General features: G+C 47.7%; 1 protein-coding gene across 1 annotated transcript in view; it reads left to right on the forward strand.

The window, feature by feature from the left end:
• The window catches only part of ndufaf7 (NADH:ubiquinone oxidoreductase complex assembly factor 7), a 33,044-nt gene extending 21,704 nt beyond the window's left edge, over nucleotides 1–11,340 (forward strand). Inside the window, exons 5-10 of the mRNA XM_059513291.1 lie at nucleotides 131–341; nucleotides 445–503; nucleotides 644–757; nucleotides 1,835–1,978; nucleotides 3,598–3,771; nucleotides 10,955–11,340. Of these exons, the coding sequence (XP_059369274.1) occupies nucleotides 131–341; nucleotides 445–503; nucleotides 644–757; nucleotides 1,835–1,978; nucleotides 3,598–3,771; nucleotides 10,955–11,158 (906 nt within the window). The 3' untranslated portion in view covers nucleotides 11,159–11,340. The remainder of the gene's footprint in view (nucleotides 1–130; nucleotides 342–444; nucleotides 504–643; nucleotides 758–1,834; nucleotides 1,979–3,597; nucleotides 3,772–10,954) is intronic.
• The last annotated feature ends 1,075 nt before the right edge of the window (nucleotides 11,341–12,415 follow it).

Genomic DNA, 12,415 nt, shown 5'->3' on the forward strand with positions numbered 1-12,415 from the left:
ATATAGAGTATAATATAATATAGAGTATCAAAAGCAATGCATTATGTACTTGTGTGGGGATGTACACAATGTACAAAAGTGTGGGGATACTTTGAATTGTTATATAAACAAGTGTGTTCATATGTAACAGGTCTTCAGTCAGTTGAAAACTGTCCTGGGTGAGACGGATATCTCTGTTCATCTTGTGGAGGTCAGCCCAAAGTTGAGCCAATTTCAGGCTGAATGTCTAACTGGAGGTAATACACAGTCCAGTGATGGTGATATGCCTGTTTACCGCAGTGGCACCACACGTACAGGCCTACCGATATACTGGTACCGCAGGATAGAGGACATCCCAAGAGGTACAGATGCATTAAACTGTCCTGTCATGTAATCGCACAAACTCTAGTTGATGGGGAAATTAATCTTAGTCTATTGTAGCTAAAGTCTGCTGTCCTTTGCCAGGTTTAAGTGTCTTCCTTGCCCATGAGTTTTTTGACGCTTTACCCATTCACAAGTTTCAGGTACATCAAACTATTAACTTCAGTATTCACATTAAATATTGGAAAAAAATCTTAGGATAAATTAATTTTAAATAACAATTTTCAATCATGAACATTAACATTGCCTTACAGGCCAAAATGATCTTTTCTCTTTATTTTAGAAAACAGAAAAAGGCTGGCGGGAGGTGATGGTTGATATTGATCCTGAAAGTCCAGAGAAACTGAGATTTGTGGTTTCTCACAGTCCTACACTGGCCTCCAGCGTTCTTATACAGGTGAGTTCCTCCTCTTTTGTTGACATTGTCATGTGGCTGATCACTGGCAGCTGATGGGAAGAAATGCAATGTTAATTTTACAACTTTAATTCTATAGTAAATTTAAAAATAACAGCAATGCTTTTCTAAGTTGTATGGTTAAATGGAAATATATATAAAAAAAATATATATATTGTGATGGGAGGAGCACAAGACAGACACAGTGGGCATGGTGTCAGGCCTCGGAGAGGCTTTTATTAACAGAAAATCAAATAAAACAGGGGATAAAAGGTGGCCAAAGGGGAAGAGTGTCCAAAATAAACAGGGAATCTGGTGTCCTCGTCGTGCTGCGGGGTTCGTGTGGGTCGGGCAGTGTTCATGGAGGAAGGGTCCAGGTAAGATCCGGGGCGGCAGCTTCCTCTAGCGGCCGCATCACTCTCGTTGGCTGCGGCGCTGGCAGGGGATGGACGGCCATGTAAACGGGTGCGGTTCCCATCCGGATCGCGGGTACGGCAGCTCACGTCTCTGGTGGCGTGGGAGTCCCTCAACACACCCTTCCTGGACCCACGAGGACACCAGTGTGCATGCACGGGGAAGAGACCGGTCTCCCGAGGAGAGGGGCGTTGGGCTTTTAAACAGCGGCGGTGATGAGGCTCCATTTCCTTCAGGTGTGCCCCATCACACGCCGCCAGCCCTGACTCATCCAGCGCCCCTCCTCTCACACACCCACTCCAGTCGGGAGCCTGATGAAGGGCGGCGATTTAGGACGGGGTGCCGGTGACAATCAGGGAGGAGGCAGCTGACTTGTCACAATATATATATATATATATATATAAAATACATTCATTCACACAACAATTTAACAACAATTGATGTATTGCATTTCCTGCCAGTCAATTTCGTACTCCCTGGAGCAGTGTAACTGACAAAAAACCCATCAAATATTGAATATCACAAGAGCGATAACCCCTATAGATGCTCACGATTTAAAAAAGATCTGATAATTGTGTTGTGGTCGGTTATAAAAAGATTTGTGTTTCATCATCTTGGGAATCCTTTTTTTTCCACTGACTGATCCCTGCAAATAATTATTTTTAGAAAGATGAAAACAGACAGCATGTGGAAGTATGTCCAGAAGGTGGAGTCATTGTTCAGAAACTGGCCAATCGGATTGCAGAGGACGGAGGTGCAGCCTTGATTGTAGACTATGGACATGATGGAACAAAAACTGATACTTTCAGAGTAAGTTCCATAATAGTAATCTCTCTCAGGCTTTCTAATGCTTATTCCTTCCTCAACAGATTTGTTAATAAAATATATCTGTTTTATTTCCTATGGCTATTCTGTTTTTTTCCAGTATACCATCATCTTATTTGATGAAAAATGAAGAAAAGGACAGCCAAGTCTCATTTACGCTAGTGAAGGAAAGATCGGATTATTTTACTGGCTCTTTTCGATCTCATTCAGCAATAGCAGCAAGTACAGGTGCATCTCAAAAAATTATAGTATCATGGAAAAGTTCTTTTATTTTTATTTAATTCAAAAAAGCAAACTTTCTTATACCCAATAGATTCTCTGTGAGGTTGAGGTCAGGTGAGTTGGCTGGCCAATCAAGCACAGTAATATCATGGTCAGAAAACCACTTAGGAATGGTTTTGGCACTGTGGGCAAGTTCTAAAGCAGATGGAAGCATAAAGTGCTCCAAAGTCTCCTGGTAGATGGCTGCATTGACTCTGGACTTGATAAAACACAATGGAGCAATACCAGCAGACGTCACAGCACCTAAATCATCACTGACTTCAGAAACTTTGGATTCTGTGCCTCTCCAGTCTTCCTCCAGACTCCAGTCCTTGATTTCCAAATGAAATGCTAAATTTACTTTCATCTGAAAAGAGGACTGTGGACCACTGAGCAACAGTCCAGTTCTTTTTCTCCTTACCCCAGGTGAAATGCTTCTGACGTTGTTTCTGGTTCAGGAGTGGCTTGGTTCTATGAATGTGACAGATGTAGCCCTTTTCCTGTAGACATCTGAGTGTGGTGACTCTTGATGTGCTGACTCCAGCTTCAGTCCACTCCTCGTGAAGCTCTCCCAAGTTCTTGAATTGGCTTTTCCTGACAATATTCCCATGGCTGTGGTCATCCTTGTTGCTTGTGCACCTTTTCCTACCACACTTTTTCCTTCCATTCAACTTTCTATGAATATATTTTGATACAGCACTCTGTGAACAGCCAGCCCTTTCATCAAAGCCTTCTGTGGCTTACCCTCCTTGTGGAGGATGTTGATGATTGTCTTCTGGACAACTGTCAAGTCAGAAGTCTTTCCCATAATTGTGGTTGAATGTTCTAAACTAGCCCAAGAGGTACCCAGTATTTATACTCAAAATTAATCAAACTAATCAAGCTCAAAATGGAATATTCTATTATTTTGAGATAATGAATTTTTAATTTTCCTAAGCTGTAAGTCGTAACCATCAGAATTAAATAATAATAAAAAAATCTTGAAATATTTCATGATATTCAATTTTTTTTAGATGCACCTGTACTTAATGTTTATGTATAAAAAGTAATTTAAAATGTAAAATTCTCAATAAATGCTCACATACCCAATCTTGTTCCAGTAAATCAGGAAGTCATGTTTTACTTCAGTGTTTAGAATCACTCAGGTGAACTTAAAAATGTACAATATAAAAAGGAATGTACTCCCATTGATCCATTGATCGAGTATACTGTGGATTCACATTAATTTTACAAATACTGGGCCCAAATCCATCCACTGATTCCAAATGAGACTGATCTGTTTTCTGAAATCTGGGTCAGGCAGTCACCATATTTTGTTGTTAAAAAGTTCGTTTCTGTGGCAGGGCTTTAAAGGCCATCAACTCCACAATGTCTTGGAGGCACCCGGCATGGCAGACATGACAGCAGATGTTGACTTCAGTTACCTGAGGAAAATGACAGGAAATGAGGTGACCTGCTTGGGACCCATCACACAAAGATCCTTCCTGAAGAACATGGGCATTGACTCACGCTTGCAGGTGAGAATGACAATACTAATGTCTGTGTGCTTCCTCCAAAAGCATTCTGGGCAAAGTTTTGAGTTAATGGCCAGTGGAAAACATTTTAAATAACTATTGGGTACCATCTAAAAATTTAGTTTGGCATTTTTCTTTTGAACTTTGTATTCATCAAAGAATCCTTTAGATAATGAAATCTGAAAAATTAAAAAATGATAACAAGTTAATTGCCCCGCCATGGCAAAACTATCCAAGATATAAATAGACACGTTTATAATTTAGCATCTTCAGTGTCTTGGCCTTATGTTGACCAACTTTAATGAAGATCTTATCAGGCCTTGCCCGAGGAGTTTAAGAATCACATCAGTATCTCTCAAAACTGAGTTACTATTCAGTGCTCATTGAGTTATCTGTGTATCTCATATCCTCTCATAACCAACAGTGTGAACAGTCATTATATTGTTATAATTTAAGTGATTTAGTTGAAAGGGATTAACAACCCAAGCTGAATTAAGTGTTTATCTGTGGTACATCATCACTCAAATTGTTCTAGAATGAGATTTTTAGAGAGTTTTTGTATTTGTTAGTTCAGAAAACACATGCAGTCTCTGTACTATTACATTCCTGACCTGGGCTCCAATTACTAAATCCTAACACTATTAAGACTATGTGCTTGGCTTTTAAGCCAGGTTTACACACACCTAATCATGTTAAGGATAAATACTTTACATATTTGAAATAAAACGTACTCTGTTACTAAACGTAACCTCGGTTCTCTCTAGAAGAGCGAACGAGTACTGCATCTTAGCTAAGACGCTACGGGAAAAGTCTCTTTTCACGAAATACTGAAGCAAAAAATTATCCTTAATTTTGTATTTTTGTAAAGCGCATTTGCAGCAGTACACAGCCATAGGCGAGACGGCTCGTTTGCTCATTGGCTTGTTCTGCGGCAACTGCACAGCCTATCGAGCGCAGGCTGATGCAACATCAGACCAATAGAAGGGCTTCGTGCCCTTCTTGCCACTTCCCGCCGAAACGGGTGTGGCCCAACCTATAAAAGGAGCTCGAAAAGGCTGACTCACCTGATTTATTTCATCGCCGAAGCGAACCAGAGTGAATCGTACGCACGGCAGAGAACGCAGTACTCGTTCGCTCTTCTAGAGAGAACCGAGGTTACGTTTAGTAACCAAGTACGTTCTCTTACGAGAGCTCTCTCGTACTGCGTCTTAGCTAAGACGCTACGGGAACCCAATGTAAAACGCCGTGCGCGCAGGGATCACACACCAATAAACCTGAAGCAACGCCCAGGATTTACAGTGCACAGTCACCTGAGGGACTCACAGAGAGTCCAGGACAGGAAGGGGGGAAGCCCTCCGTCCCATATCTAGCAACATCCGTAGATGCGGCAATATGACATCAAACAGCCGAGGCAAGGCATGACCAATGTGGCAATGCGGGTCTTACGCAATACTGCCCATATAACAGTCGGCAGCGCATAACGCTCACGAACTCAGAGTTTCCCCTCAGGGCCCTGATTCGACTATACCGACAGCAGCCTTGCTTGCAAGGCGGGAACCTCCAGGTTATAGAACCTGATAAATGTAGACGGCGAGGCCCAACCTGCCGCCATACATATATCCTGCAAGGAGATTCCAGTAGACCACGCCCACAATGAGGCGACGCCCCTTGTGGAGTGTGCTCTGACGCCCAGCGGGCACTGAAGGCCCCTGGCAGCGTAAGCTAACGCTATGGCGTCAACTATCCATTTGGATAGAGTCTGTCTCGAAACAGCCATTCCCTTGGAACGTCCACCGAACGAGACAAACAGCTGCTCCGTCTGCCGAAAGGCAGCAGAGCGAGACACATAAGCTCTTAAAACCCTGACAGGGCAAAGAAGACTCAAGTCTCTATCCTCTTCTGACACCGGCAGGGCAGACAGGGCAATAACCTGAGCCCGATACTGCATGTTGAGGGATTTCGGCACATAACCGTGCCTAGGTTTGAGTATGACCTATGAGTCATTAGGCCCAAACTCCAAGCATAACTGGCTCACCGAGAGCGCGTGCAGATCACCCACACGCTTCACTGAAGCGAGAGCCAACAAGAATACTGTCTTGAACGACAGATGCTGAAGGCTAACTGATTGGATAGGCTCAAAAGTGGGACCCTTCATGGCCTCCAAAACCGCCGCGAAGTCCGACATAGGGACTGACGGAGGTCTGGGAGGATTCAGCCTCCTAGCTCTTCTAAGGAAGCGGATGACCAAATCATTCCTTCCTATTGACTGACCGAGCGCTGTTTCAGAAAACGCTGCGATGGCCGCCACATAAACTTTGAGCGTGGATGGGGCTCTGCCCTTATCCAACAGCTCCTGTAGGAAGGAGAGAACCTCCGTCACCTCACAACTAAGGGGTGAACATCCTCGAGCTGTGCACCAGCTGGAGAACACCGACCACTTCGAGGCATACAGACGTCGTGTCAACAGAGCTCTAGCCTGAGTGATGGTATTTAGCACTCCCACTGCGAGATCAGTGGGTAACCGTTGAGCGCCCACACATGGAGGGACCACAACTCCGGTTGAGGGTGCCAAATCGAACCCCTGGCCTGCGAGAGGAGGTCCCTCCTCAACGGTACTGGCCACGGGGCGACATCTGCTAACTGCATCAAATCTGGGAACCATGGTTGGTTCTTCCAAAGAGGTGCTACAAGCAGTATTGAACATCTCGTTTCTCTCACCCGTTCTATCACCTGCAGAAGGAGGGAGACGGGAGGGAAAGCATAAAGCGGGCAGCACGGCCATTTCCGTGACAGCGCGCTTTCGTTCTTGGAAAAGAACGCGGGGCAGTGAGCGTTTTCGTGGAACGCGAAGAGGTCCACCTCCGCCCTGCCAAATCTCTCCCACAACAGCCGGACTGTTTGCGGGTGTAGAGACCATTCGCCCGTAGGAACATTGCCTCTGGACAGCCTGTCTGGACCCAGATTCTGTAGCCCAGGCACATGCACTGCCCTCAGCGAACGCACGTTGCGCTGAGCCCAAACCAGGAGGTGTTCCGCCAGCCTGTACAGGTTTCGGGACCCGAGACCGCCCTGGCGATTTATGTAGGACACCACAGACATGTTGTCCGAACGGACTAAGACGTGGTGGTCCTTGATTTGGGGACAAAAGCACATCAGCGCGTTCTCCACTGCCAGCATTTCCAGACAGTTGATATGATGGAGCTTTTCCAGTTCTGACCACAGGCCAAAGGACGGTCTGCCCTCGAGCAGCGCTCCCCATCCCGAAGTGGAGGCGTCCGTCGACACCATCTTCACATTCGGGGAAGTCCCCAGGCTTACACCTGATCGGTACCAGCCGTTTGCTGTCCAGGGTGTCAGGGCTGTGACACAGCTCTGATTGACCTTGAGACGCAGCCGGCCAGACACCCACGCTCTGCACGGCAACCGCGCCTTCAGCCAGAGCTGCAGGGGGCGCATGCGGAGCAGGCCCAGCTGCAGAGCCGGAGATGCTGAGGCCATGAGGCCCAGCATCTTCTGACAGTGCTTGAGCGAAACGGTCGCGCCACAGCGGAAAGAACTCGCTGCGTGCTGAATGCCCAATGCGCGCTGTCGTGACAGCCGCGCCGTCATGGAACACGAGTTCAGAACTATACCCAAAAACAGAATCGTCTGACTGGGGTTCAGCGAACTCTTCGCCCAATTGTCACTGAGACCGAGCTTCTCTAGGTGATCAAGTAAAACGGCCCTGTGCTCCACGAGCTCCGCTCGTGATCGAGCCAGAACCAGCCAGTCGTCCAAATAATTCAGCACTCGCATGCCTCTGAGTCTGAGAGGAGCGAGCGCTGCATCCATGCACCTCGTAAACGTACAAGGAGCCACGGACAAGCCGAACGGCAGGACTGTAAACTGGTATGCCTGGCCCTCGAAGACGAATCTCAAATATCGCCTGTGATTTGACGCTATCTGTATTTGAAAATACGCGTCCTTCAGATCTATTGACATGAACAAGTCCCCTCAGCGAACCTGCGTGAGGCGCTTTCTGGTCGTAAGCATTTTGAAACTGCGTTTCATCAATGCCTTGTTCAGCTGTTTTAGATCCAGTATGGGCCTGAGACCCCCATCTCTCTTGGGCACCAGAAAGTATCTGCTGTACAGCCCCCCCTCGCTTTGAGCTCGAGACACAGGCTCTACAGCCTACTCTACAGTTTTGATATTTCGGCCCGAAGTATGTGTGCTACTTCTGCTTTGACCGTAGTTTTCGACGCGCACTAAAAAGCGCGGAGGGCGTCGACAAAACTGTAGCGAGTAGCCTCTCTTTATAATGCCTAGCACCCAATCCGAAACCCCTGGAAGCGCTGACCATGCATCTGCATGAATGGCTAAGGGCTGGATGCGAAGCGCGCTCTGTTGACTGGGCAACGGCGGCGCTCGAGTGTGCTGCGCATTTGAGGCGGGGAGCGCGCTGATCACAGTGGGCAGATCGCTCCTCCTCGACCCCGTCCCGGCGCTTAACCGACTGGGGGAGGGCTGAGCGGGTCCCATGGGACTCGTGATGTCTGCGAGTAACTGTGGGCTGCATGTGTGCACATTTACCACTTTCAACTCGCTGTCTGCCTGTGCGGAGCGTACGTGCACGGGCCTCGTTTTTACAGAAGCCACGCGCCGTATGTGACATAGTGTATGTGGGCACGTTTACTATGCGGCGCGCTCGACCGATCTGTGTCGATCTTATATGCGCGAGCCCTGTGTGCAGGGCTGTGCTTACATGTGGAGATGGGCACTGAGGAGTGGGCATCATCACTACATTTATAGCACCATCGGCCGTGGCCGGAACACCAGAAATAACACTCTTTTCGTGAAACATCTGGGTAGCCGTGATAACGGCTTTTGTGTGCAGGCAAGCGGGCACTCGTGCAGGCTTGCGCATTGCAGAAGACGCTGAGGCAGTCACAATTCTTGGAACTGCAACAGCGGCGTGCTTGGGTGAGAGCTCGGCCGCAGCGGAACTCGTACACCGGCGCTTTCCTAGCAGTGCTAGGACGTTTTCGGGGCTTCTGGCTTCACCGCAATCCTCTGCCGCGGCTCCCGCGGCGCGGGGCGACGGCTTGAAGAGCGAGAACGGGGTCCCGAGCTGCGTTGCTGATGCTGTCGCGATGACGCAGCTGGAGGCGGTGGGCGTGACTGAGAGCTCTGTGGGGCCGGTCTAGAGTGGCTAGTTGCAGAACCGGAGCGCTTCGGCAAGAAGTGCTTGAACGCCTGCGAAGCTTTCTGGTCCTCGGTGAATCTCTCCACAAACTCGTTGACCGATGATCCGAAGAGGCCAGCAGGAGTCAGCAGCGCGTCGAGGAACGCAGCACGCTCAGACTCATTGATGTCAGAAAGCGTCAGCCACAAATGCCTCTCAGCCACCGTAGCGGAAGCCATAACCCGTCCCATGGCCTGTGCAGCGGACTTAGCAGCGCGGAGGGAGAGATCCGAAGCACTCCTCAGATCCGCGAGACAGATTGCTTCAGGTCCCATCTCATCCAGCTTGCGGAGGAGATCGCCCTGGAAAATCTGCTGCGTGGCCATGGTGTGCAGCGCAGACGCAGCCTGCCCAGCAGCAGAGAAGATCAGTGCGAGCAGCGATGACGTCATGCGGCAGGCTTTGGATGGCAACGCCGCCTTAGTCCGCCGTCCAGCAGAGGGCGGGCAAAGGTGCGCTACTATAGCCTGTTACACCGACGGAAGTGACAGGTAGCCTCTGTTTTTAGCACCGTCCAGTGTGGAGAATGCTGGTGAAACAGATGAACGGACTCTCGCCGAAAATGGAGCGTTCCAAGCTTTCGCCACTTCTTCGTGAAGCTCAGGAAGAAAGGGGGCGTGCTTTGAGCTTGGAGAAAAACGCTCATCTGGGAGAAAGCTACCATCCAGCCGGGAACGAGAAGGGGGTGCTGGTACAGACCATTCGAGGCCGAGGCTCGCCACGGCCAGCGCGAGCACTCGCATCAGCTCCTTATCGATATCCGCCCGTCTGCTGGGCCTCTGAGCAGAGGGCGCGAGATCCACGGAGCTCACCCAACCCTCACTGCCCGAAGCAAGCAGAGAGCACGTGTCCTCTTCCTCCGACGCGGGCCTGAAATCTACTTCCTCAGATGACGCGTCGGTAGACAGCGGACGCTGACCATCGGGAAGCGATGCAGGGGAGGCCGGCGAAGCGGAGGGAACCGGCGGGCTCGGCAGAGCTGGAGGCGGTTCCGGTAGACGCTGCGAGCGGCGCTTCTTACGGCGCTGCGGCACAGCGGATGATGCAGGCTTCGAGAAGAACGCCCGGCGAGTCCTCAGAGTCACCATAGGCATTAGCTCGCAATGAGGGCAGCCGCCGTTAGCGAGCGCGAGCGCTGCATGGTCCTCACCCAGGCAGGAGACGCAGATGACGTGACGATCTCCTTCGCTGAGCGGGGCTCTGCACGAGCCGCACGAGGGCATCTTTAAAAAGACGCAGCTCTTTTTGTGAGTGTGCGTCGCAGGGCGAACACACACAGGATATAATGATATAAGGATACAAAGGATATAGGCGCCGGACAGCGCAGCAGGAACGGCAGTGGAAGGCGGCGAGGCCAGCAGCTTCAGAATGGCTCGTCCCGCTGATACGCTTCTCAGACGCCGCTTGCTTCCTCCGTGATCCAGCGATGCGTGAGCTTCGCTGAAGAGATGAAAAATCAGGTGAGTCAGCCTTTTCGAGCTCCTTTTATAGGTTGAGCCACACCCGTTTCGGCGGGAAGTGGCAAGAAGGGCGCGATGTTGCATCAGCCTGCGCTCGATAGGCTGTGCAGTTGCCGCAGAACAAGCCAATGAGCGAACGAGCCGTCTCGCCTATGGCTGTGTACTGCTGCAAATGCGCTTTACAAAAATACAAAATTAAGGATAATTTTTTGCTTCAGTATTTCGTGAAAAGAGACTTTTCCCGTAGCGTCTTAGCTAAGACGCAGTACGAGAGAGCTCTCGTAAGAGAACTGTTGTTTGTATGTATATGTGTACCTACTTAACTATATCTTGGGAACAGATTTGTACCCAAAAGTGAGTTAAAAAGCTTCCCAAAACCTAAAAAACTAAAAAAAAACGTATGTTGTATCAGCTGACCCTTTACTTATCTCCCTGAAATACTTGGGGTTTAACCCGTTGTTTTTTTAACTCTTGACATTTGCTTTGTCATGTTCCGCTTTAGGTCCTCTTGAGGAACTGTCATGACCCCTCCACCAGAGCACAGCTCATCCACAGCTATGACATGCTGATTAACCCTGAGCAAATGGGACACAGGTTTCAGTTCTTCTCTGTGCTTAATCGAGGTCGGCTGTCTCAGTATAAAGGAATGCAGAAGAACACCGCACAATTGCCAGTGGCTGGCTTTGCTGAGCTGGACATCCAATGAAAAGACAGTAAATGGACATAATGTAGCAGCATTCACATGTTTAACTAGAAAACCAGATGTAATTCTGTGCTACACATGTGCATTGGACTGTGCTGACTGTCTGGATTAGGTGAAATATATATGTACATTTTATTGTTTGATGGTCTCCACTCTCTTTTTTTCAATAATAATAATAAAAACTATTGATTTATATGTAGTTTTACTTTCCTTATTGAAACCCACTGTTTTTGAGAGTGTTTTATCAGAGTCTGATACAGTGGTTCTCAGCTCTAGTCCTGGGAACCCACCACTTTGTGTTTCCCTTATCGAACACAATACCCAGCTGATGATCTGAATCAGTTGTCAAATAAGGAAGGCAGTCATATAAAATGTTCCAAGGACTAGATTTGAGAACCACAGTATTAGACCTCTCTGAGGTCTAGATATGGTCTGATAGTTGGAGCAGTTAATGTTAACTCTTTTACAAGCCAAAAAAGGGAGGCAAAGGCTGGAAATAGGTAAGATGTGACAGGAGTGAGCAGGGCTTCTTGAATACTTAGTATCATATTTTTCTTTGGTTTGACCAATACTGCTTACATGTCCCAATGTCTAGTTGTAGGCCTTCCCAAAAGTGTCTAAGCTGCTTCAGCAGTAAAGGGAAGTAGAAATCCTATTTGCCTGGCTCTTGAAATTAAATGTTTAACAAGACACAAAAATTTAATAGAGCAGTGTTTCCCAACCTTGATTATGAAGGCACACAAACATCACACATTCTGGTTGTCTTCCTTAGGTGACCAATCAGTGTCAGGTCTTGTTGGCTTATATCAGGTCTGTATGATTACCAAGAGTTTAAAATGACCCCCATACCCTCATTCACTGTACCGAGTTAAGAAAAGTGATTGACATTCCTTCTGAAAAACTGGAACAGGTCCTTCTAACAAAAATGTGCGGTTTCTTTTGGGTCACAATTGTTCTAACAACATCCAGCCTCCTGCTTTTTGAGAAGACAAATTTCATTTTTCAAGTTCAAAAATATGCAAGACTTGAGTGGATCTGAATAATGACAATAGATCTTCAATAGAGTTGCTTACAGGTGCTGGTCATATAAGAATATAATGAAAAAGTTGATTTTTCACTAATTCCATTCAAAAAGTGAAACTTGTATATTATATGCATTCATTAAAACTAGACTGATATATTTCAAATGTTTATTTCTTTTAATTTTGATGATTATAACTGACAACTAAGGAAAATCCCAAATTCAGTATCTCAGAAAAT

This window comes from Carassius carassius, chromosome 27 (assembly GCF_963082965.1).
Source record: "Carassius carassius chromosome 27, fCarCar2.1, whole genome shotgun sequence".
NCBI classification, from domain to species: domain Eukaryota; kingdom Metazoa; phylum Chordata; class Actinopteri; order Cypriniformes; family Cyprinidae; genus Carassius; species Carassius carassius.